At 34.8% G+C, this 27,958-nt stretch overlaps 1 protein-coding gene across 9 annotated transcripts in view; it reads right to left on the bottom strand.

The window, feature by feature from the left end:
- The window catches only part of C1H3orf38 (chromosome 1 C3orf38 homolog), a 45,932-nt gene that overhangs the window by 11,985 nt on the left and 5,989 nt on the right, over nt 1–27,958 (bottom strand). For 2 of the 9 annotated variants that reach the window (XR_012918611.1, XR_012918605.1), the window contains exons 4-5: nt 10,976–11,178; nt 2,729–2,780 (exon numbers count right to left, since the gene is read on the bottom strand). The exons of 4 other annotated variants lie outside the window; for them this stretch is intronic. Coding sequence is in view for 1 of the 5 variants with exons in the window: in XM_076000997.1 (XP_075857112.1) it covers nt 2,745–2,780 (36 nt within the window). In the remaining 4 variants the exon portion in view is untranslated. Of the gene's footprint in view, nt 1–2,728; nt 2,781–3,271; nt 7,358–10,975; nt 11,179–27,958 lie in introns of those variants that run through there. 3 more of the 9 variants (XR_012918607.1, XR_012918606.1, XM_076000997.1) reach the window with 3 other exon arrangements.

The following is a 27,958-nucleotide window of genomic DNA, read 5'->3' as shown; positions in this document are numbered from 1 at the left end:
GGACCAATACTGGAACTAGGCTGCACAGCAGAAGGTGAGCAAGCAAAACTTCATCTGTAGTTATAGCCATTCCCCATCACTCATGTCACCACATAAGCTCTGCCTCCTGTCAGATCAGCGGTGGCATTAGAGTCTCATAGAAGTGCAAACCTTATTGTAAACAGCACATGTGAGGGATCTAGGTTGCATGCTCCTGTGAGAATCTAAGGCCTGATGATCTGAGGAGGAGCTGAGGTGATGATGTTAGCACTGCAGAGCAGCTGCAAATACAGATTATCATTAGCAGAGAGGTTTAACTGTACAATAAATGTAATTCACTTAAATCATCCCAAAACCAATGCTACCCCTCCACCAGTCCATGGAAAAATTGTGTTCCATGAAACGTGTCCCTGGTGCCAAAAAGTTTCGGGACCACTGAATTAGATCATACACGTTACAGAAAAAGGACTTGAGTACATGAAATACCAAAATGACATTGTTCTATCTGAGGACAGAGCTATGTCATAGGTTTGACATAGTTCTAGTAAAAAATAAGAAACTAACTCCATTGATTTTATGGATGTAGCTAAAATAAGCAAACATAGTAGGCATTATCACTAAAATCACTGGAGCAAAGTCATTTCCAAAACCCTGGGGCTTTGGAAGATGCCTCTGTCAATGGAAAAAATGAAGCTACGCTGTTTCACTACACATCATTTGTCCTGTAACTATTTCCCAAAACTATTCTTGATAAATGCCCAGGAGGTAAGAAAATCTCTGGAAGAGTGATAAATAGGAAGGGAAGTAAGATGTAATCAGTCAAAAATTTGGAACCCAATATCACAAGTAGAATACTCCTAGAAATTTTGCTTAAAAACTAAGTCATAACCAGAATTTAGAGGCTTTTTAAATAATAGGTTACATTTTTAGCTGTTCTGTTAAAATTACTACCTCAATAGGTAGGAATGGAACTATGAATCATTAAATTCAGTTCCACTTCCCTCACATCACTTCAGCATGATGCTGTGACACCCCAGTTAGTTCCTCTCTTACCACTGATTATATGACTTTTCCTGGTTCTCTCCAGCACCCTAAAAATATTCATTCCAAAAGATTCTGTTCCTACCAATATTTTCTTTCTTTCTCTTTCTTTCTTCTCTTCCTTCCTTCCTTCCTTCCTTCCTTCCTTCCTTCCTTCCTTCCTTCCTTCCTTCCTTCCTTCCTTCCTTCCTTCCTTCCTTCCTTCCTTCCCTCTCTCCCTCCCTTTCTTTTCTTTCTTTCTTTCTTTCTTTCTTTCTTTCTTTCTTTCTTTCTTTCTTTCTTTCTTTCTTTCTCTTTCTTTCTTTCTTTTTCTTTCTTTCTTCCTTTCTTTCTTTCCTTTCTTTCTCTCTTTCTTTCTCTCTTTCTTTCTCTCTTTCTTTCTTTCTTTCTTTCTTTCTTTCTTTCTTTCTTTCTTTCTTTCTTTCTTTCTTTCTTTCTTTCTTTTTCTTTTTCTTTCTCTTTCTTTCTTCTTTCTTTTCTTTCTTTCAGCCAGAATCATAACTACATGGCTTCTACTACTACCACTGAGCACATACATAGTTCTCACCTGCTTTCTCAATATCTCTATAGGGATTGTATCAAATTCAATGTGTTTAAAACTGAGTTCCCTGGCTTTCTTTTTAAAACCAGTGCATCCAAATATTTGTGTCTATTATTGCCATAACTATTCCACCATCTAACCTCAAAAGCTTGTAGTTACCTATGAATCTTAGATGTCTTACCCATACCCCATGCACAATCAGACCCTGATCCTGCATGTTCTGACTGCAATGCTGTTTCTCACCCCATCTTTTCTTTCCCACTCTACATGCCACCACGATAGCCACAAGTACATCTCCATTGTCTCTTGTCTGAAATATTGCAGCAGTCTCCTAAGTATGTTTCACATATCAGACTTAGCATTGTTATATTCCAAGGCTTGATTTATTCTGTACCATTTCAGTATTTCTAGAACCAAAACCAAATCTTATATATGATTCTCTGCTAAAAACTCCTAAATAGCTTCCAATTGTATAGGAACAAAATAGAAAACCCTAATAATGTTTAAGGCTTTTCTGAAGATTACCCTTCCTCCTGTTTGCTACCTGTGTCCATGCTCAAGTGGAACTAGGCCATTCTCAGTTCTCGGAGTTTGCTTCTAGTTTCAGGGTGTCCCTTATTGGGTGGTACCCTCTTCACTCCCATCTATATGGAATCTATACTTATACCAGGTCAAAAAGCTCAATTCATTTGGGCAAGTTGTGTAAAGTGTATCTATATTTGGAAATGTAAGGGGATGCATGAGAACATGAAATAAAAGGTGACTTGCTGTCCGTTTCTTATTTAACTACCTCAAGTCCTAACATCATCTACCCTTTATGGCACTCAGTAATTATGCCTTCAGGTACTTGGATCACAGTATTGCCTCCTACAGAGCCTTTACGGGCCAGTGTCACCTTGAAACTAAATGCGAGTTTCTTTGGGGAAAGGCCAGCAATCTGTTATAACATGCCCTCCAGGTGATCCTAATGCATGTTAAAGTTTGAGATCCACTGTTCTAGTGGATGAAATGGGTTTGAATTACAAAGTGATAGATTTCCACTCAACATAAGATCGCTTTATATGGGACGTATGCATTTTTCCTTAATACTCTTAAAATCATTTTATTAGGAAGATTTCCAAACAAATTAAAAATTAGAGAGCATAATGTTCCCCATTTACCACTTACCCATCTAAAGCAACTGTCAGGTTTTAGTCTGAAATGTTGGTTCTTGGCACACCTATGGCCAAAGAATGTCAAAATTAGACAAGCACAAAAATAAGATTTATTGAGGAAAGAAAGATAGGATTATAGGGCAAAAGCAAGATATAGGTTTACAGAGCATGATACATACACCACAGATGACTACTGGACCCACTGTTGCAGCAGAGAGCAAAAGGAAGTGTACAAAGAGGGCCTGGTTACGATCTGTGTCTTGTTTTATAGTGCCCAGATTGGGAGCCCCATGGTTCAAATGTTGCCATGGAACCATTTTGATTGGATAGTTGGGAGACATGTTATCTAAGTCTTACTGTGCATGAGATCTCTCGGGAGACTCTCTGAAAGCCCATGGCAGGGGTGGGGTGGGGGGTCAACCGCAGCAACACCCACTTTCATCCCAAGGAATCTCTTGCTAACTAAGTAACACAACCATAAGTTTTTTTCAATAATTATTTCATCTAACTTTCTATTTTCTCCTTTCTAATTTTGTTAGGTATGACAATGGTATGATTGTTTTGCTAGTAAATCCCTTCTCCAATAAAAAAAATACTATTGAAGTATTTAAGATGGTATGTGGGATTTGCTGTTTTAAAAAAGGACTTTTTAATAATTATAGTTGCACCAAAATTAAATGAACTATGTAGGGAGATTGTGACCTCCCTCTTACTCAATATGTTCTAATGTAGGTGACTGTGACGGTTAATTTTGTGTCAACTTGACTGGGATACAGGGTGTTCGCATTAAGCATTGTTTCTGGGTGTGTCTGTGAGGCCATTTCCAGATGAGATTAGCATTTGAATGGGTGAACTCAGTAAAGTAGATAACCCTCCTCAATGTGATTGAGCAGCATGCAATCTGTTGGGAGCCTAAATACAACAAAGGAAGAGGAAGGAAGAATTCCTTCCATTTTTTCCTGACTCACTGAGCTGGGGCATCTCATTTCATCTTATCCTACCCTTGAACTGAATTATACTGCTGGCTAATGTAGGTTTCCAGCTTGCAGACAGCACCATGGGACTTTTCAGCCTCCATAATCTCAAGGGCCAACTCCTCACAATAAATCTCCTTTTATATACATATACATCTACTATATATTATATATATCATATATGTTCCATTTCTCTGGATAACCTTGACTGATACAGTGACTATCTATAAGAAATACTGTGCAAGAAATTCTTGCATTACTTTCTAGGAGGAATTGGTAATCTCTAAAATCTCTCCAAACTCTAAACTACATAATTACATGATGAAATGCATTATTTATATTAAATGGGACTTTTAATTTAAAATACTTAAATAACCAACATAATTTTCTCACTGTAATCCAAATAGAAGAATATAAACAAATATATATTCAAGCATAAACATTTGTTAAACATAACAAATGTTTAAAAAGTCTATCTCTATAAATTATAATTATGATATTAGAAATACAGTTTCCAAATTATTAAATCAAATCTTATATATATATAATCACTATAATCACTATGGAGGATTTGTTGTACTACTACTGATCTCTTAATACCAGAGGCAGTATATATAAATATATCTAATTACAAACTATGGCAGGCTATAGCCCACATTCATGGAACATAATAAAATTAATGTCAGAATATAAAATAAAATTTATTGAATAATAGATCATATTAACAAATGCCAACCTTGTGGTTCAAGGATATGCCCCCTTTGAAGAACATAAGAAGATATGTCTATCCCATGAAGCACAAAAGACATCTAGACCCAGGATGATGATTGGATTTTACCTCTCTTTCTAATGCCAATTGATTAGGAATGGTGCCTGAAAAAATGTTTTCAAGAATGTGTGACCTCCTTTGAGCTCAGTGGGAAAGAATGAGAAGATTGATTACTGGTGTTTTCTATGGGTTGGGGGTGAAAGAGGGAGGAGTTGTTGTGGTGTTAAGTATTTGCCGACTTTATTGTGGGCTATTAAGCATCTGCTTTCTACAAACCTTTCCCTCTACACTTCCACCACCTTGTCTAGCTATAAAATCTTTCCTCATTCATATTTAAATTGTTAGCAGTTCCTCAAAACAATTTCTCTTCCAGCAAAGTAATGGTTATTTTGGGTGGGCAAAATCACTTTTTTTCAGATTTGCAAAAGACAGAATGACATCCCAGAACTTCATTTCAGCAAGTAGCTATCATCTATCATCAGTATAATATTAATGAAGAGGGACTGCAAGGAGAATCCAGAGAACATCAATTTGGAAAAGAGAAACAAGAATGATGTGGATAACAGGGCCAAAAAAAAAAAAAAATTCTAATTCAATGTCCCTCCGTCCCCCTGTCTGGTTCCAAAGGTGTCTCTTGACTATTACTGAGTCATGATTAAAATTCCCCTTGCTGCAGCCTTAGGCACAGCTGTTAGCTCCCACTGCTGGCATCTGCCCCAGGACTAGTCTTCTAGTCTTCCCACAGTCAGCCCCTCCTGGCAGACATGACTCCCCTCATTACAATCACAGTGGTCCCCGGTGGGGGACCTTTCAGTCAAAAGGAACATGAGCAATCTGGTCTGGAAAACTAAGAACTTCACAGATTTACCATTGTGCTTCTTTAAATAATAGACTTATCTAGTGAACTTGACATCTTATTTTATTTACCAAATTCTAAATATATACAATTCCCAGTTTGCTTGACTATAGTAACCATTTCACTATTTATCAAAACATCATATTGTACATCTTAAATATATACAATAAGTACATAAATGAATAAAAATAATAAATAAAATATATTCAATGTCATTGAATCTATACCTACCATTATCTATATATATATTTACAAACTCCTCTTTACAACTAGAAACTTTACTTATACTCCTTTAATTTGTACTTTTTTTTATGTACCTCACAGAATTTTATCCCAGTGTGATATATTTTGTGCTTAAAACACTTATTGATCACTGTACAATATTTATATGCTGGCCAGGCGTGGTGGCTCACTCCTGTAATCCCAGCATTTTGTGAGGCCAAGGCAGAAGGATTGCTTGAAGCCAAGAGTTGCAGACCAGTTTTGGCAATAGGAGACCTTCTACAAAGAAAATGTTTAAATTAGCTGAGCATTGTGACTAACTCCAGAAGCTGAGGTGGAAAGACTGTTTGAGCCCAGGAGTTTGAGGTTACCATGGCCACTGCACTCCAGCCTGAGCAACAAGACCCTGTCTCTTTCTCTAAAAAATAGGTATATATGTATGTTTATTTCTATGCAACAAAAATATGATCATAATTTTTTAAAACTTCCCCACAATAGTTTAAGAGGTTAAAATATTTCTTCCAGGCCAGGTGCGAAGGCTCACCTCACACCTGTAATTTTAGGAGGCTGAGGTAAGAGAATTGCTTTAGGCCAGGGATTTGAGACCAGTCTGAACAAGAGTGAGACCCTCCCATCTCTACAAAAAATAGAAAAATTAGCCAGGCATCCTGGCCACTCCTATAGTCCCAGCTCCTCGGAAGGCCTAGGCAAGAGGATCACTTTACCCCAAGAGCTTGAGGTAGGAGTGAGCTGTGATGATGCCACTGCACTCTAACCTGGGTAACAGAGCAAGACCCTGTTTCAAAAAAAAAAATAAGAAAAGAAAAAAAAATTTCTTTTGGATTGAGTTATTATAACTGTTAGTATTATATAATTGATTAAACTAACATAACTAGTTTACTTACTTTCTGGGAAATCCATAATTTACTCCCCTGGATTAATATTTTTATTTCTTAAATAAGTCAGGCTTTGTCATCAATTCTATTCCTATTTTTTCTCAGATTTTTTTTTTTGGTATAAGCATAAGAAGTCACACTTATATTTGGCATAAGCATGAGAAGTCATATATTAATAAGTAAAGAGGAATGAAATTATAACATCACTCAATATTTAAAAACATTCCTAATTAGGATTTGTACATTTTAATATGCATATTTTAGATCAAAGGAAAAACATCAGATAGTGATTTATTGTCAAAATTTCTTTTTAATGAATAGTCTATCAGGTACAAACTTAATTCAGTTTTTCTTTAATGTTGTTAAAATTAAATAATTTTAAGGAAAGGTTAGCAACCATCTGACTTGCAAAATTTTTGTTGAACAATCTTTGTAGTGATTCCTTTTCCCTACCCAACACCAATAATTCAAAATTCTCTTTGTTTAGCACCCAGTGGTTTTTATGCCACAGGACAATGCACTATAGTGAGACTCAAGAAGGGTGAGAAGTAGATCTTTCTTTTGTAAAATGAGAGAATGGTAATGGTTAAAAAAAAAAAAAAATTTTAAGTTTGGGGGAGTGGTATAATGCCTGGGACCACAGGTGCAGTCCAGTCAGTTAAGGAAAGAGCAAAAGACATTGAAGATCAGGAAATTGACTGCCTTAAAACTCTTTATATCAGCTTGATTTTCCAGAAAGTCTCCAGGTACTCTCAGAAGTACATGTTTCCCAGTTGGAAGTCCACCACTATAAAGCCAAGTCTATGATAGACATAAAACACTCAGGGAAAAGTCTTGGCCACAAGATGTCACTAAATTTCCACATTCTACTTTAAAATGCTATTAAAAGCTTTTCTTCAAAATAATCAGCAGCAGCATCTTGGTTCTGAACAAGAGAAGGATAAAGTGCTTTGATTCCTTTTTAATTTTAAAAGGAAACAATGTGATGGAAAAGAAGGGATGATGCAGAAAGATAAAGTAGTTTTACAATATTATCTCGTGTTATCTGGGCATTAACAAATTTGTTTCTAGTAAAATGTAATCCAATAAACATATTTTAATAGAAATAAAATTTAATAATTTAAAGTACATACTCTAAAATGGAAAAACTATTGTAAAAACGAGCCTTTTATTAAAATCTTCAGAAAATCAGTAACTTGCCTATAAAAACAAATCGATTAGAGCAAATTTACTTTAGAAAATGAAGGTTTCTATTCATCTACATAGCTCTATGAAGACCCTAAAATTTTTTATTATTCAAGTTTACTTAGTCTTGAAAAAATTACCTATTGCTTATTCATTTGAGAGTGCTATATATTAGTTCATTATACAGTATATTGAAAAGTTGTTTATTGGCATGCTGAATTTATTATGGGGTGAAAGGTAAAGTCATACAGATTAATATGGATTAAAAGAAACAAAATTTCTCATAGTTCTAAATTTTTAACACATACAGACTTATTCAAATTAAATATCAAGTTATGAATATTAGGTGTACTTCTTTCCTCAATTCTCAGAGCATTGTTTCATAAATGTTACAAACCATATTGGTATGTATGTTAAGAGCATTTAACAAATCATTTCAACTCTGGGATAAGAAGACACAAAATTAGCATCAAACTAAAATAATGTTCTGGCAACTCCTGCCAGTAAAATATCATTTTGCCAAAACATGAACAAAATATTTTTTGCTGTTGTTTATTTCTTTCTTCCAACATTTTATTATAAAACTTTTCGAATATAAAGCAAAGGTGAGCCGGGCGTGGTGGCTCACGCCTGTAATCCTAGCACTTTGGGAGGCCGAGGCGGGCGGATTGCTCAAGGTCAGGAGTTCGAAACCAGCCTGAGTGAGACCCCGTCTCTACCAAAAATAGAAATAAATTAATTGACCAACTAAAAATATATATACAAAAAATTAGCCGGGCATGGTGGCACATGCCTGTAGTCCCAGCTACTCGGGAGGCTGAGGCAGTAGGATCGCTGAGCCCCGGAGATTGAGGTTGCTGTGAGCCAGGCTGACCCCACGGCACTCACTCTAGCCTGGGCAACAAAGTGAGACTCTGTCTCAAAAAAAAAAAAAAAAAAAAAAGCAAAGGTGAAATAATTTTAATTGAGTGCCATGTACATCTACCATAAGATTCTACTATTAACATTTTAGTATGCTTGTTTTATCATATCTGTTCCTCAATTCATCCTTTGATCCATTAATCTATCTTATTCAAATAAGCACTTTAGAATGAATTGCAGATATCAGCACATTTCACCTAAATATTTCAGTATGCAAATTATTAAAATAATTAATTGGGAGGTCATTAGGTTGAGGTGACTCTAGCACCCTGAGTTCTTATTCAAACAAACGAAACCCAATTCAGTGAGATTAGTCATATGGTAGGAAAACAAAACTTAAACTTAACCAATCAGAAACTTCCAACTAACCTCTAACTACGGAATTGACCAATCAGAAATTGCCAACTAACTCATAAACTAGGGACTTTAAAGCTACTGCTCTACTTTAACCAGTCAAATATTTTCTGTCTTGATTTTGTGAACAAGTAAAAGTTCTCTCCTGGATCCCCTGTGGTGGAACCTATGGTTTGGCACTGCATGATTCATGAATTACTGTTTGATCAAATAAACGCTAAAATTTTAATGGGCCTAAGTTATTTTTTAACAATGTCATTAACTAGAGTTCAATATGTGTGTGTATGTTTATGTGAAATTTACATGTACTACAATGCACGACTTAAGTGTATATTCACTAAATTTTGACAAATACATGCATCTGCACATGGTCAAACCCTTATCAAGATACAGAGTATGACTATAACCTAAGAAAGTTCTCACACTCTTCACAGTCAATCCCTACCTCAACATTCCTCCAGAGGCAACTGAAATTCTGATTCCCCTCCCCCACAATAGATTAGTTGTGCTTGTTCTAGACCTTCATAAAGTATGCACACTTTTGTGTGAATCTTTCATTCAATATCTATGTTGAATGCATATATAATTCACTTTCTTATTGCTAAGAAGTATTCCACTATATAAATATGCTATAGTTTGTTTATTCAATCTCTGATTGATGGACAACTGAGCTGTTTCCAGTTTGGGACTTCTAAATAAAGCTGCTATGAACATTCTTGTACACATCTTTTTGTGAACACATGCTTTTATTTCTCTTTAGTAGATCCCTACCAGTGAAAATGGAGACCTTAGGGTATGGTTACCATTAGTTTTAGCATTTAGCATTTAGTTGTAGCATTGTACAATCATAAAAAATGCTGAGAGTTCCAACTGTTCCACAACCTCACTGACATTTGGTGGTGTTCATTTTTTTAAATTATAGCCAATCTAGTGGTTGCATGGTGGTATCTTGTGGTTTTGATATGCATTTCCATAATGACTAATGATGTTGCATACTTTATATGTCCTTATTGCAAGCTGTATTACCTCTTTTGTAAACTGTTCGAACACTTTGCCCATTTTTAATTATTTGTATTTCTAAGAGTTCTCTATGTATTCTGAATACTAGTCCTTTGTCAGATGTATGCTTTGGGAATATTTTCTTCCAATCTTAGTTTACCTATTTTTTTTTTTAAGGTGTATTTTGATTAGCAGCTTTTAATTTTGATGATATCTAAGTTACTGTTTTTTTCTTTCATGGTTTTACTTTCTGTACCTTATGAAACCTTTGCTTATTCCAGAGGCATGAAAATATTCTCCTATGTTTTCCTTTAAAAGGTTTATAGTTTTAGCTTTTATGTTTAGATTTATGATCCAAAATTGAATTAATTCTTCTGTACAGTATGAAGTACTAGTCAAGGTTCTTTTTTTTTAAATATGGATATTTAGTATTCCTAGGGACTTTTCTATCCTCATTGGGCTGCTTTGTTACCTTTACTGAAAATCAAAAGTCTACTTAAGTGCAAGTTTATTTCTGGGTTCTTTATTCTTCCATTCATCTGTGGATCCTATGGTAGTACCATACTGGATTACTATAGCTTGCTTGATAGTATTTCCTGGCTCCAAGTTATTCTTTATTTATAATCTTTTCAGATAATAGCTATTGAAGGTAGGTGCATATTTTAATATTATGTAAATCTTATGCAAAATAAAAACTAATCACATTGCTTTTTGCTTTTGGGGGACTTATGAGTTTCAAAGAGTCCTAATTTGGAATGCAGAAAAAAGGAAACTTTTGGGTTTTGCTTAAAAAAAAATCCAAACCAAAAAAACAACAACCTGAAATTAGGCACAGAATTGCCTAAATAATCCGTGTCATTTTCACTTTTAGAAATTTAATTAAGAAATGTAAGAATTCATACCAAATTCATTTTTCTAAAACAGAAACAATATGTTTAAATTGTATAGCTAGACTATTTTAGGCCAAATACTGTAACATTCATTCAGGCTTCCCACTTTATAGCCACATCTATTTGCCTTTTTACCTCATTTAAATTAAAATAAAAGCTGGCAGTCTAAGTGAAGATCAAAAACCTTTACTCACAAATTCCAACTTCATGCTTCCAGCCAAATTCTTTTTTCTTTACTGTTCCATTTGCTTTAGGCTTTCTTGCAAGATGGTCTTGGTTTTATTTTCAAGCTGGTGCGTTGTTTCTGCTGGCTATAAAGCCCTCATTTGCCTCTGGGTCCTAATTTATAGCAGTTTCATCCAACTGGACTCTCATGGATATTATTACAGAAGTCTACCTAAGTAAAGGGGAAAGTTTTCCAAAATGTCAAAAACAAAGTATTCGTTTTTGTTTTCAGATAGATGCTTTGCATTGAATCCTTGGGAATTATTGGTTATCATTATGGTACAGACTATTTTGACTTGAATACATTTGCAGGACAGAATTAAATCTAGTTCAACACCACATGACACAATAGCTAGATTCAGGAAGAGACTCTATTTTTAATAAAAATTTATGCCAGGGAGAAAATATTTCCACTTTTTATTAAGCAATTTTCTACTATCTTAAATACAAAGAAGCATGTGTGTGTGTGTGTGTGTGTGTGTGTGTTTAGAAGTAAGAACATAATAGGTAAAATATTCACCATTTTAGTCGTTAGGGGCTGTTATGAGCCTCCCCAAATTTCATATATTGTACCAGTACCTCAGAATATGAGCATATTTAGAGTAAGGCCTTTAAGTGGTAATTAAAGTTAAATGAGGTCATTAGGGTGGGCCCCAATCCAATGTGACTGGTGTCCTTATAGGCAGAGGAGCTCAAGACACGGGAGGAAAAACCACATGAGGACACGGCAAGATGGTGGCCTTCCACGAACCAAGCAGATAGGTCTCAGAATGAAATTAACCCTGTCGACACCCTAACCTTGCACCCTAGTCTGCAGAACTGTGAGAAATAAATATCCGTTGTTTAAGCCACTCACTTTGTGGTACTTTATTATGGAAGCCCTAGACAACTATTATAACACAAGGGTATAGATTCCAGAGCTAGGCCACCTGGTTTCAAATCAATGCCACTTACCTACTGTATGACTTTGTGTCACTTAATATCTCTATGCCTAGGTTCCTTCATCTGTAAAATAAGTATAATATAGTCCCTACTTTATACTATTGTTATAAAGAGCAAATGAATACCTATAAAGTACTCAAGCCAATGCCTTGCATATATTAAGTCTTATATATCAATCTTAGCTATTATCGTTTATTTAGTAGTACATCAGGGCATATCAGATTTTGAACAATAGTTGAGCCACATTTCAAAACCCGTGTGTCTCAACATCTGATTTTTATGTCCTTTAATGAGTTGGATCAAGATACATAGTAGTGTATGTTTTATGGTTAAGGTTTTGATTTGGTTTATATTGGCAGGGCTCAGTCTTACACATAAATTCATGTAAACTGTATGCTGCAGTGATTTGGGATAAAGATTATTATTGATAGTTGTTGCTCCACAGCTACATGCAATTGGACTGAAATGATTTTGACACATTCTTGAAGCTGTCTGGTGGCCTGTGATTTCTCATGATGAAAAGCAAGCAGGCTTTTTTTATTTGTCTGTTTGTAACAGAGGCTAAATGCAACAACTTATTCTTTACCTTAGAAATAATATCTCAACATGTCTCATGCCACTGAACACCCCTAGACATTTCACTGAGGTAGAAGGCCCCTGAATTTTTTTTTTTGTTTTGTCTTTTTCTTATGGGCCTCTGAATTCTTACCAGAGTTATTTCCCATCCTCTGACATGCAAACATCTTACCAATAAATCTAGAGTAGTTGCTACTTTTTGCTTTCTAGCTCCAATCAGCACACTGTCATCAATGTAATGGACCAGTGTGATGCTTTCTTTTTCTTTTTAGAGATATGGTCTTGCTCTGTCACCCAGGCTGAAGTCCAGGAGCACAATGATAGCTCACTGAAGCCTTGAACTTCTGGGCTCAAGCAATCTTCCCACTTCAGTCTCTCAAGTCACTAGATTTATAGGCTTGAGCCACCGCACCCAGCTCAGTGTGATATCTTGTGGAAGGGAAAAGTGATGAAGATCCCTAAGAACTAAATTATGACACAGAGCTGGAGAGTTGCTATATCCCTGAGGTAGGACAGTGAAAGTGCATTGCTGGCCTTGCCAGCTGAAAGCAGACTGCTTCTGGTGGGCCTTACATAAAAGTATGGAGAAAAAGGCATTTGCCATATCAATAGATACTATGTTTCCCCCAAAATAAGACAGGGCTTATTTTCAGGGGATGTGTTATTTTTTTAAAGTACGGTACAACAATTTACATTTATTCAAATATAGTTAAGTCGTCTTCTTCTGGAACATCATAACTCTCCAAACCCCGAATTCCATCCTGAATTTCTTGCGACTCTATTTCCTTTAGAACCATTGGCCCCAATCTCTCATGTCCAGCAATAGAGTTCTCATGGGGCAGATGAGAAGGGCTGCTTGTCTTCTTTACCGCTCCACCACAAAATGCATGGGTTGTGCAGATACGCTGCGTAGCACACCCATCACTAGGTCTTATTTTGGGTGTAGGGTTTATATTGTGCAAATGTTTAGAAATCCTGCTAGGGCTTATTTTCAGGGCAACACGGTACATACCAGGTACCAGGATATGTGTTAATTTGTTCAAGTAATGAAACAACATCTGGTACAGTAGCTGCAACTGGACTCACCACTTGGGTTAGGCTTGTGATAATCCACTGTCATTCTTTATCTGTCTTTTGCACAGAACAAATAAGAGAATTGAATGTGGATGTGTTGGAAATCATCCCCCCTCTACCCCTTGCTGCCTTCAAGTCCTTGATAGTGACACTAATCTCTGCAATCCCTCTGTGACATGCAGTGTTGCTTTTGATTGACTATTTTCCTAGGCAGAGGCAGATCTAATGGCTTCCTTTTGGCCTTTCCCATCATAATAGCCCTCACTCCACAGGTTAGCCAGCCAACTTGGGATTCTGCCACCTGCTAAGTATGTCTATTCCAATTATGCATTCTGGAACTAGACAAGTAACCACAGGATGGGCTTGGGGACCCACTGGACCCACTGACTTGGACCTGAGCTAAAACTTCATTGAGCACCTGGCCTCCCTACTCTGACTGGAGAGCGACAATGATATTTTGGGTCTCCTCTTCAATATCAGTTCAGAGCTAATGTCCAGTAGTTTCCAAAAGGTCTAATTATTTCCCTTTTCTCAGTGCACACTCTGTATAGGTCCCTTTGGAGAAGGCTGGGAAACAGATTAAAGCTATCAATTTTCAGTGTTATAGTAGTGTCCTTCCTCAAGAGAACCTGACTTCCCCTCATTCAAGGGGTCCAGGGTCTGTAAATTGGCTCAAGGCTTGGAATTGATTCAGGGTCCATGACTATCTGTTTTTATGATTCTGGTTAGATGTTTGTTCACTTGATCTAGAATTTTTCTCATTATACAGATGAAATAAGAAATTTAGCAGGCTTCTTATCCATTTCACCTCTAGGAACACCATGATCAAATAACCAATGCCATATGTCTCCATAAGTCAGGCTACTCTAATTGCTGCTTTGACTCTACTGTTATAGTAACCATGCTGGCTTTGCCTTTGGCAGTTTAGTGCCTCCAGGTGGCCCTTGCTACCTGGGATCTAATTATTCCCATTGCATTTAGGTTTCCAATTCAGTGGCCATAATTCCCACTATAAGTTCTGGCCTACAGAGAAAAGCAATCATGGAGCTCTTCACGGATGCTGGGTCTCTCTTCACAAATCTGTTTCTCAAAGTATTGGTAAAAGGTATGTCTCTGGACTCTTCCAACGTGGTTGAGTAGGTTTTAAGTAAATCCACCCTAACATTTCAATCTCCCTAAGCCTTTGAATCCTCTCCTGAACATAAAAACCAAGGAGATCAGGTATCTTCAACCCACTCATGATGGATATCCTTAGATTTATGTTTCAGCCAACCAACCAAATTGTTAGAGCCCTTTCTAACTCTCTGAGTTGCAACATTAAATGCAGAATCACTATTTACTGTGCGCATATCAATAAATTTGGCCTGATCCAACTTTATGTTTCTTCCACCATTTCCTACACCCTTAATATCCAATCCCACACATGTTCTTCAGATTTCTATTTATATGAGTTAGAAAACTCAAGTAGTTCTTTTGGAATATAGTGCACCTCATCATGGATCAGTTTATTATCTCATCTTTAGGGGCCTATTGGGACATCAGTCTGGCTATAGGTCTAGAACAAGGAGTGGTATAGGGGGTGGGTCCTGAGGAGAATCAACATCATCTTTCTTGGCAACTGCCTCAGGGGAGCCATTATCATTTCCTTAGGCAAGGCAGAGGCAATGCCCTCAGATGAATGTAGAACAGCCAGTACCGCTGTGGTTGGGGAGGCTGCTACCATTAGGATTGGGAAAGCCACTACTGCTGGCAAAAAAGACTCACCAGAATTTAGGAGCTCAATGTTCAGAGCTTCATGAGGGTCTTCCCACATGTCCCCATCTCAACTTACAGGATCCCATTCTTTCCCAACAATGCCTTAGCTTTAACAGTAGACACTGTTACTGTAACAGTAGACATTGCCAGACTTAAAGTTCATATTTCATGTAATTCAGCCAATCACATGATGAGGACTTGTGCTTGACTTTCAATAATGTGGATACAGGGCATAAAATTTTCCCTTAGGGCACACCTAGAAACTCCTGGGTCATATATGCATTGCTTGAGCTGGGAATCTGAATCCCTGAGCTCATCCTTTTCTTTTGTCATTTTATCCAGCTACATTAGAAGCAACCAACTAACATCATTATATTCCCTAGTGCCATGGTCTGGATATTTGTCCCCTCCCAAACTTCATGTTGAAATTTGATCCCTAATATTAGAGCTGGTACCTAATGGGAAGTGTTTGGGTCATGGAGACAGATCCCTCATGAATACATTAATGCTTTTCCTAAGGGTGGGGGAGGTGAGCAGATTCTCACTCTGTTAGTTCCTGAGAAAGCTTGAGGTTAAAAGAGCCTAGCACCTCCTCCCTTTCTCTCTTTCCTCCTCTCTTGCCATATGATCTCTGCACATGCAGGCTCCCCTTCACCTTCTGCCATGAGTGGAAGCAGCCTGAGGCCCTCCCCAGACGCAGATGCCCAATCTTGAACTTTCTAGCAACCCAGAATCATGAGCCAAATAAACCTTTTTTGGTTACAAATTACCCAGCCTCAGGTATTCCTTTATAGCAATACAAAATAGACTAAGACACTTAGTTTTCCACAAATGTTTGAAAGTATTATATACAGAGTCATTAATTTCGTGCCTGTTATAAGTGGTTCATTAGGAGTATTCAAGTCAGGTATTTTGCATATTTCTATAAACAGTTCACACCATGGACTATCAGTATTCTCTGTACTATTGAAAATAGAGTGCTTAGCATTTTTAAGTCTAATCAAATTAGAAAACCAATTCCAAAAACCCCCAAATCAACTCATGTAATTCATCCTTAAAATTCTGTTCCTCTAGAACCACTCTGGTACCAAAATCTGTATTAGTTAGGGTTCTCCAGAAAAATAGAACAAGATATTAATATATAAATAAATTGATATAGAAACATCAGAAGGGATTTATTATGGGACTTGGCTCACATGATAATGGAGGCTGAGAAGTCCACAATATACTATCTGCAGCTGGAGGACCAGGGAAGCTGTGAGTGTGGCTCAATCCAAGTCTGAAAGCCTGAGACCCAGGGGAGTTGATGGTGTAACTCTCAGTTCAAGGCCAAAGACCTGAGAACCTGGGGGCCACTGGTGCAAATCCCAGAGTCCAAAAGCTGGAGGACCTGGAGTTCTAATGTCCAAGAGCTGGTGAAGACGGTGTCTCAGCTTCAGAAGAGGAAGAGAGAAAGTGAGCAAATTCAACAAAACATTTTTGTTCTATCCAGGCCCTCAGACAATTGGATGGTGCCTACCAAACTGGGTGAGGGTAGAGCTTCCATACTCAGTCCACTTGATTCAAATGCTAACCTCTCCTGGAAACTCTTACAAACATACCCACAAATAATTCTTTACCAGCTTTATGTGGGTATAGCTTAATCCAGTCAAGTTGACTAAAATTAACCATCACAGGCATATAGGGCCGAGTATACGAGGGGTTCAAACATGGAGCTTTCAGTCCTCCTATGGAGTCATGGATGGTTATACTCACCCTGGCCTTTGGTGTTCAGAGACTTTTTCAGGGCTTGATTACCTATTACTTGTGTAGCTGATCTTTAGTTTACATTTCCTCCCAGAAGTTGGACTAATATCTTTGATCTCCAATTCTTCTAGAGGTAGAAACTGATATGGCATGGCACAAAATCTCCATCATAAATCACATTGTTAGACTGGCTCATGGCCAAAGCCCCCAGGAGTAACACTCCTATCTAGTAGAACATAATAAGAGCCTAGAGATATCTTCCTAGCAGCCTAGGACAAAGGTCAGACCTCTCTTTGGGTAAGGTTGTTTCTTCACTGTGTTTATCATTTGTTTATATTTGCATCTGTTTTGGCTAGAAGATACATGGAAACAGCATAAAATTCAAAAAGTATATAACATATGTATGTCCATTCTTTCTGACATACACAAATAATTATTTTTTTACTTGTAAGCAGTCATATTATTAAATTTTGCACCATAAAGAAATTTCTAAAAACTCAGTGTTCTTAAAAATGAACTTAAAAAAAAAATCAACCTCAGAAAACAGATTTTTAAAAAAAGAAAAACAAAAATTGCTAATCTCTTTGTAGCAATTGAGACCAGAAAGTTATTTTAAATGTATTTGTGAACAACTCTTAAAACTTTCCTTAATGTGCAAATCCAAGAGCTTCAAAAGTGCCAGCCTTACAAAGACGGTAAAATGAAGGAAGACATCACAACAAACCATCTGAATTTATAGAAATATATAGAAATATGACATATTTAGAATAGAAATATGGTATAGAAATATGACATATTTATACATTTACTAATTATGACAGTGAGTACAAAGAATATAAAAATTATCTGATGAAAATTTCCCCTCCCCCTAAAATAGTACAAAAACATGTCCTTGCTCTACACACTTCTAGAAGAATGTCCACTGATAAATGACATGTTATTCTATAAATGTTAGTAATTACAATTCATAGAATGTAAACAAAAGAAAACACTTTTTAAAAAATTTCTCATTCTAGTACTGAAAATGTTTTAAACTGAATGGGGTGTTTGGGTGGAAAGTAAAAGAAGATAGTGAAGCAATCACTAACTAAATGCCAGAGCACAGGGGTTATGAAAAAACACAAAATAAGGGCATTATGTGGTTGTTGAAATGCAGAAGGTGATTATGTTTTTTTTTTTAACAGTATACAAAGTCAGGTCAGCATAAGCTTTTAGTGTACAATTTTTTGAATCTTTATAAGAATAAATAAGCAGCTTTATTTTTCCACCAATTGTTTTATATTATAGTCCTAAATTCATACAGAAAGAGAAAGATTGTCATTCCTCTGCTATTCTAAGAATAGGCATTTTTTAAAATTGATCCTCAAGTAAAATTATTTTTTCATCATATACTTTCTCTCACAATAAACTTTTTAACTAGGGTCACCAAAAGAAAAATCTACTTGCAGATGGTGTTAAAAAAGTTCTCAATCTGTCCTTTGCAATCAGCTCAGGGATGCATTCTTTCAAGCTATGTTGCAGTATTTGAATGTGGTTTTCAATAAGCCCCAAAAATGTGTTTCTGTGGTAAGCCAAAAGCAGCAGATAGGGGCTGAAGCTCTGTAGAACTGAGCCATTTGTACAAAAGTTATGTAATCTTAAAATAATCTGATGTCCTTGCCATTAAAATTCACATTATGGACTTGGAGTAATGGCTCAAGACAGTGGATTGGTTGATACCTAAAATCAAGGAAAAGCCCTTTAATAACATTAACAATGTCTCAAAGAAATGTTTTTAATCTCTGCCCTTATCTTAAAAGCTCATGTGAACAGTCTAAACAGGCAGAATCGAGGGAAAAAAAACACGTTTTGTAACTTCCTGCCAACTTTTTCATACAACAGTATAAAAATGATGTAGACTTAAGGAATCAAAGTTTGATTGTTTCTACTCCCTTAAACACTGAATCACCATCCTGATGGTTTATGGTTGATAGTTAACTGCTCTTTTTTAAGAAAGGGATGTGTTGATTGGCTTTTTGGCATAGTAGTCCTTTTATTTACCTAACAATCACTGCTGTACACATGGTGTTCTGTCACTAAAGGTCATGATAAATACTTTCTAGTCCACATGAAAACTTATTTCCCAGTGTAGCCTTCATTTTCTATATCCATGGGTTTTCAGGGATAAATAGAATAAGAAGTTGTTATGGACTTCTCATACATGTAACTCACATATGGTAAATAATGATTCATACATTGCACATCAGTGGTTTTGTCTGAATAAAGTATCTTCTAAAATGCACATGAAAAGGATTGTTCTTCCTTGTCACTGAATTATGCAATAGAACTTTTCCAATAGCTATTGTTCTCCTTCTGATATTTGTTATTAATGTTGAGACTGTTTTTACAACCTTCTCAGCAATGATATCTTATACTGTATTGGTTTAAGGAATACAACTCCAGATGATGCTTCTATAATTTTGGAGTCACCTGCTATAAATCTGGACTATATAATATTGTCTAACAAATTTTAAACTGGGATGTATTATTTTACACTTCTTCATAAAGTATTACCTAACTAGAATCATTTATCAGAGAAATCAATGTATTTTAAAAATGATGACAATTTTGATGGTGACATGTAAATATTTGATAGGTAATATCCTATTGACCAGTGGCAAATGAAGTACAGGCCAAAATAAAGTTCATAGTTATCATTATCCTTCCTTATCCATTTTAGCTGATGTTTGAAAAAAAAAAATCACAAAATCTCTTATACAGCACATACATATTCTAATTCTATATTCACAATGAAGTTTTTTTAATTATTTACATTTGGTATTTTTATGAGTGATGGTATTTGTTAATATTTTCATTTTTTAATAAGCCAATTTTGTGCATTGGAGATATAAGACCATCAACCATAAAATACAAATTTAACAAGCAATAAAATTACCCACAAAGAACATTAGTAAGATGAACACCCTCGTGACTTCATGCTGAGGTTAAACTAATCAACACAGTCCTGGTTGCGCACATATGCACCTACGATAATACTGTTAAAAACTTAATGAGATTCTTATGAAAATATCTCACATTTAAAATTTGCAAAATATATGTGAAGTACGTGGGAAAAAAATCTCAGCACATTTTTTTTTCTCTTTGAAGCTGCCAAACCATTCTTTTCGCAGTATTGCTCTAGTTGAAAAGTTAGGACTTTACCCACATTTCAGAAAAACATTGAAAAATGATAATGGCTAAAGTAGTAAGAAAGACATCAATAAGACATCCCAAAGAAACATTCTCTAATAAACTATTTATTGAACAGTAAAAATTACTTTATATAGGTTAAAGTGAGAATAGGATAAGAAACTAGAATAACCTACTTTTAGGTACAAGTGCCTTCTGTTAAAATGCCTGACACATACCAAGTGCTCAATAAATGTTTTCCAAATTGAAAAATGCTTTAGAGAAAACACTGACACATTTTTAAAAGTGAATTTTTTCATCAACCTTAAACTCTTGCGCTAGCATAAACTCTTGCTCATAAAACTAAAATTATGGCTTATTCTGCTGTGTCTCTTAATTCCTAGGAGTCTATTGATATCCAGTGATTTTATGATTGTTCTGACAATCCCCATATTTAAGTTCTTGACATGCTTAAATTTTCTGTTATCTCGTTTCTGTATTCCAGGCTCTATCATAAATCTGAACTACTACAATCAGTGCTGTCATTACAGCAAAATCTTCTGTTTTTGATAAATAAATGTTTCCATTCAACTTCCTGGAATAACTTAATGACTTTATGAGCAACACCCATCCAGGGCCATGCTTCCTATAGAAAAATCCTATTCTAAATTCTTCATTTGTCTACAACAGCACTCTTAAATATTTAGCCACTCCTATTATCCATTCTCTTTGAAGGAATCATCCATAATTGATTATTTTATTAACACCTTTATTTTTACTAGGGATTACTGGCAGTCTTTATATTGGCTTTCTGTCAAACCACTTTGTACTTTTGACTAAAACATGGAAATATATTTTGAAGATATGTAACAAGGCAAAAAAGTTTTACAGAATAGCAGTTTCAAATAACTTCAGAATTTCTAGTGATTAAAAAACAAAAAATATTTTAAAGACTTCATACTTTCTTCCATTTTTTGTTTCATTTCTCATATCTATTTCTACATATGTAGAATATTTTCATCATTTTGTTGTTTCCTTCTATAGACAGAAATATACATACTACTCACATGTATATGTAAAATGTATACATGTATATTTGGTTGGAAAAAGTTAATGAAAAATATTTTTGAATGAGCATTACTTATGATGAAGCAAAATAATGGAAAATTAATTTAAACAACAATGAACTACAAATTCCTTTAAAAGTAATATTCTTTAATTGCTAAGAAGACATTCAATCATAATACCATGTGACTTTAAAATCACAGCTGATTTTAGAAATGAACTTATCTGAGGTGGGTGTGGTGGCTCATGCCTGTAATCTCAGCAATTTGGGAGGCTGAGATAGGAGGACCCATTCAACCCAGGACTTTGAGACTAGTCTCCACCATACAGTGAGACCCTGTCTCTATTAAATACAACACAAATTGCCTAGTCTAGAGCTGGTTTATTTTTACATGTAAAGAAACTGATGGTTAGAATTTAAATTGATTCAAAATAAGTTCCGAAGGTGTTTGTCATATAGTAGTGAGTATAGTTGCCTTTCAAAATAAGGTAGTAACAGTAGTCAGATTGGAAACAAAGTGCAAGAAAAATACAATAGGCTTTGTAGTTTAAAAAAAAATGAAAGACATAAAAAGGCCAAAGATCTCCACAATAAAACTATGTTAACTTCAGTATGTTACTGAATTTTTGGGGTCTCAGATTCTTCATCTTTTATAAAAGCATGATAAGATAATTCCATTTACCTGAGTGTTACTGACTGTATTAGAGGTCATATATTGTCATTCTGTAAGGTAAGTTTGGCTTTATTCATGAAACACATATTTACTGAGCACCTAATATATATAATATGCTAGATACTGTCTTTAACAGATAGGCAAAGGCCTAGGAATAAAAAGTAGCATTCATTTCCTTATTTCTATCTTTAATAAATATCCATTAATATGTAGTCTTTGTGCAAAGCAATAAAAATACAATATAAGTGAAACAGTTATAGTCCCTGCTCTCAGCTTAAAATTTAGTGGGAGAGATAAATAATTAGTAAATTAACAAATAATATCTGAAGTGCTAAGACCAAAACGAACAAGATGCTCTGATAAATACTAAGCAGGTTTAATATAAAGAGAAAACATTTAAACCAAGAAAGTAAAGTAACTTCAAATAAAAATGAAGCAGCCATGTAAAACGCTTGAGAAAGATTATTCTAGACAGATGTTGTTTACAAAATCCCTAGAGAGGAAAAAATGCTTGACTTATGAAAGAAATCTCATTATTAAACTGTTGGAATCATAGTCCTTTTTTCCCCTACATTATCAGACTGTGACAAAAAGTAAAAATTATATTCTACAGTTACAGATACTGGGGTATAAAAGCAGAGGACTAAGAAAGCACAGGATAAATACAAAGACTAATTCGTACTAGATGTTGTCTGTACCAAACAATGTATGAAAATGAGTGGGGTCAAAAATAGGGAGTGATGGAAATCACAGTACAAAATCTGGATTTTATTTTGGAGGTAACACTACTGAAAGTTCTGAACATGAAAGTTATGATGAATGCTGTACTTTAAGGAAATTTTAATGTCACAAATATGTAAGATATATTAAAACAAAATTATTAAAATTAGTCAAGGTTTAAATAAAGAGGGCCAATTAGGGCAGCAGCTGAAACAGAAAACAATACTACAGATACGCTATATCTGGATGTGGAAAGAAATTGAACATAGGGAACAAAGACTGTATCTAACACTAAAAGTACAATGGTGCCATAAACAGAAAGGGAAGACTAGAGATTGTGGTGAGATGGTGAGTTCAAGAAATTTGATATAAATTGTTACATATATTTTTATGTTACCTCATTCCTTTATCTTTTTCATTAGTACTACTGTTTTATGTAAACATTTTATAACTTTTCTCCAAGATGTTTTAAATCACTAAATGAGCAACTCAAGAGATATAATTGCAAGTGGAATATAGTATGAATTAATATTCCTAGTCTGAATTTAGATAAACAATACAGATTAAAGGTATCTTTGCTTTGGAAATAAATGCCAGCAAATGACAGCCTTCATATTGAAGATAATCAGGAAAAAAGTATTCATCAAAAACCTACTATAGATGAGGCAATATAGTTAGTTATCACATGGCTCTTGATTTTGAAAGTCTGGGTCTAAATCTAGGCTCTATCACCAGCTCTCACAGCTTGGAAAATTACTCAAACCTGTTTTCAGGTGAAAGAGATAATGGTATCTACTTCATTTAGCTGTCTGCAGGATCAAAGGAGTTAGTACATGCAACAAATATAGAAAAGCAACTGGCATATAATAAACACCCCAAATTTATCTAATTTATCCTGTGCAGCGCATTGGGAAAAAGAAGATCCCAAAAATAAGAATCACCAGTTCTAGAAATGTACAATTTAGGGAAGCAAAAGTAAGATACATGTAACAATTGAGAACAATTAAGTGTAATACCAACAATTAGTACAGTAAAAGATGAGAGATGGAAAGATTAATGTAAACATAAACTAAATGTTTCAAGAAAAAGGCTTTAAGCAGTTTTTTTTTTTTTTTTTTTTTTTTTTTCAGAAAACCATCGTATCAGACAAGTAACATCGTTGGCAGTGGGTGATTTTTTCTTTAATCCTTAAATTCACATGTAATTAATTTCATACTTGAGATTTAGGGTATCTACAAGCTGAAGATGAAAACTACTAACCAAGAAAAAACTACTAACCAAAAAGCCTCACTAAATGACTCACTCAAAATAACAAGCCCTATGTGGTAGGCTGGGTGACAGGAGACTGCCTCTCTAAAAACAAATCAAAAACAGTGAGGAGATTTAACAGTACTGTGAATAGTATTTAGGAGGTACCAAATTCTAGGCCACTGATTTCAATGACTAATCCAAGAAGTTCTAGAGTCTGGTTTTATATGTCATAGTAAACATCATATTCAATTCAATATTAACCCTTTACAGAAAGACTACTGGGAAGATTCAGAATAGAAAAACTACAGCTGAAAGCATTTAGCACATTCTGACAAAGTTTGGATACTTTTCCTTCCAATTCTAAATAAAGTGGCCTGTCAAAATATCCTTTATTTTGTATTGATAAAATCTATATGGCTTAGTAGAGCCATATGGCTATTTAAAATTTCAAAGACATTTTTTTCTGACCATATAAAAGCATCTATCTGAATTCTTTTATAAAGAGCCTAAAGAGGATTTCACCTTAAGAATACCTAAACCCAGAGATGGAGATTTGAATTCAACATAAGTTTATGTAAATAACCTACTGAGGCATTATTTTATCTTGTACTTGATTCAGCGACTTACAATTAGAAGCTCAATAAATATATGTCAAATAAACTTGAACAGAACCTCGATCCAGAATGTCTTGTTTCCTAACACTGCAGCTGTGTTATCTACATCAAAACTGGGTAGATAACAAAGGTTATAAATAGGGTTTTAGAGGGTGAAGACGTGGGAGTGTTTTAAGATGAAAAGATCACATACATAAACTCCTGCAGAAGAAATGTTCACATTTTTAGCATTTTACCAGAATTAACAATATACAGTTAATGAATAACATTTTCTTAGGATAAGGTTTTTGTAAAGGTTTTGAGATTTTTAAATTTTTTCTTTTCACATTTTTACCACTTTCTCCAATGCATGTTCATTATTCTCCATTAAATTTATCATGTGAAAATAAAATTCTGAGTATTTTTATGTTCCGACTGATAGATTTTCATACATTTTGTCTTCATATCTAACATCTTTTGAAAACCAAAATTCACAAGTAACAACCATCACAGACTTCCCAGAAGTCCTTTCATTTGTAAGATTTAGTCTAGCTTAAATTCATAAGATTTACTCTAGCTTAGGGATGCAATGCCATATTTCATAAAAATAATTTTATTTTTTAATACAGTAGAAGAGTGTAGTCTGGGGGAAATATAATTATTATGGCAGGGTTTTTTTTAACATGGAGTTTGTCTATAGGACTCATAGATGTGCTTTAGGGAGGTCCATGAATTCACTGAAATATGCAAAAATTGTGATAATATATGTAAACATATTTTTTCTAGGGAGAAAGAACATAGCTTTCATCTTATTTTTCAAAAGGTTGATGACCACCTTCCATAACTCAAGAACCAGTGAAGAATAGGGCATCTAAATTTGTGAAAACAGAAATCCTAAGAAAAACATTACCGTGTGGTTTTCATTCATTTTTGTTATCTACTTAGCTGTAACAGTTAAAACATTTGTTAAAATACGATGTTTCTGATAATCTTTAAAAAACAAAACAACACCCCCCACCCCCAAACTGTTCCTTAAATTCTTTTCTGGCGATACTACAATTTCTTACAGGTACTAGGCAAGTAGCCTTCCTTTAGCACAAAAATGTTACCTTTCTGAAAACCCAGGAACACTTCCTGACCTGTTTATATCATGTTTGCCATTTGCAAGTTGCTTTAATAAATTAGAAGTTTTCCTATAGTTGGTTTTTTAGTTAATAAGACACATGTAATATGTTATTTGGCATTCTAATAAACTAATAAAATATCCTAATGTAACTATTACTTTAAGATTTAACAAAAAAGGATACTTAATATGTATGCCCTGTTATTAGGCTATGGCAAATTAGCCTACAGCAAATAAAATTCCACATGATCTCCTAGTTTGACCACCCAATTAGTATGAATTATGGGTAGAGTGTTGTATTCTTCTTTACTACTTGGCTCCAGATTTTCCAAATACCAGTTTGGTATGAAAAAGCAAATGAGAGACAATAGAGACCTAAAGCTAGGTTGTTTCTCTGCCATTCCTTGACATAAATAGACTGATGGGTTGGTAATAAAAGTAGAGTTCAATCCTTGCACTGAGCTTTGGTTGTTCTCAAAACCTTAATCAAGCTTCATGAACAGATTTCAACTCCTTCAGGTCTTCTTCCTCCAAATAATTGTTTCTTCATACATTTCCCCTCTAATGTTTTCTAGAGCCCTCAGGTATATTACATTGACCCTGGGTTTTTAAGGTCAGTATTGTTCTACTCTCCAATCTGAATTTTGGGATCTAAAAGTTTCTGTGTATTCAGGTATGAAATTCAGACTAAGTGACCAAAAAACCACCACTGATAAGAAAAAACAAAGATAAAATCTAGATGCAGAAAAGTCTTTTTTATGGTATGTAAATTTCTTTTTGCTCATTCACTCACCCATTCACTCCAACATTAGGCTCTACAGTGTGCCCAGATATAGAAATTTGCATGAAATAAAACACAGTCCCAATCCTCAAGCTTAGTCTATCAAGATTTCAAATCTTTAGGGTTAATTAAAACTATGTGCAGAAATTGCAGCTTCATTTGAGCTTTACACAAATTCAAAAACCCAATACTGAACACATCTAGAAGCAATCCCTGTTCATTGACATCAACAGCACAAAGAAAGAGATAGGAAATGCTTTTTAATTTTATCTTTTACTTAGGATATTATCTATTACATTTTATAATGCTACTTCAAGTTTAAGGGGAAAAAAACCCCATGGCTTTCAAAACCAAAGCAGAGCTATAGAATGGGTAAAGATGGAATTGTAACCTGACTGTGCACCTTATAAAACTATAAGAGGTAATTATTTTAGAAACTGTCATTTTCTTTATATCTAATTACCTTACACTGATAGTGTAGTAAAAATTTGCTATATTTTGATTAAATGCCTAAAATTCCATCTAAGAGTAAGACAACTGTAAATTAAACCTAAACAATACACTATTCTTACAGCAGACAAAAGGGATTTCCCTCCTTTATTAAGTTCTTATTTTAGGACATATCAATTTGTACTCCTCATAATAGGCATGGTATTAAAAAAACAAAGGTGAGTTTTTTCCTCCTGCTTCCAAAATGCGTATCAGTCTCCTCTAGATGATTACGAGCTCCTCTAGATGATTACGAGCAAACTTAAATGTAAAAAGTAACACGTACAACACATCATCACATTTTCCAGTTGAATTTTTCTCCAAAGGATACTTTTATAAATTAAAATTACTAACTAAATCCAGGATCAGCAAATAATTGCTGGGTAATGAGGAATTTAAACTTTAAGGCAACTATGTAAATAATCTGGCAACTCAACCTTGTAAACTCAAACTTAGTGACACAAATTAGAGGTGAAAAACATTATGATGTGGGGGCACATGTATACATATACATGTACGCCTACATTATAAATTTGTGGATATTGTTTTGGACACTTTTGTCAAGGTCAATCAAGAGGAAGAACAGTAATTCATTTAAAAGTTAGGAACTGGGCATGCCTTTAAAATTTCAACAGTATATTTCCTTCATATAGTATTACAATAAATGTTTTTTAAGTCTATTAGCTGAAGCCTAGGTAAGAATAAGGTCTGTTTTGAGAACAGAATTTATCATTGCCAAAAACAGTTTGGAAAATGTTGCAGATTATAAAAGATACTTATCTTGGACTGCAGCAGATAGCTTTGAAAAATGTTCCTCAAATATTTAAAGAGGCAGTAAATTTTTATCTGCTAAATTATTGGACTTTTCACATAAGAATGTCATTAAAATTTTCTAAATTGACAACTTTGAGTTTAAACATCTCTAAAAATTTAATTGTTTTAAAAATAATGCTGTAGTGAGATGCATTTGTAAAATATCCAATTATCCATATTTG

The sequence above is a fragment of the Microcebus murinus genome, chromosome 1 (assembly GCF_040939455.1).
Source record: "Microcebus murinus isolate Inina chromosome 1, M.murinus_Inina_mat1.0, whole genome shotgun sequence".
NCBI classification, from domain to species: Eukaryota; Metazoa; Chordata; class Mammalia; order Primates; family Cheirogaleidae; genus Microcebus; species Microcebus murinus.
This window is presented reverse-complemented; position numbering and strand designations above follow the sequence as displayed.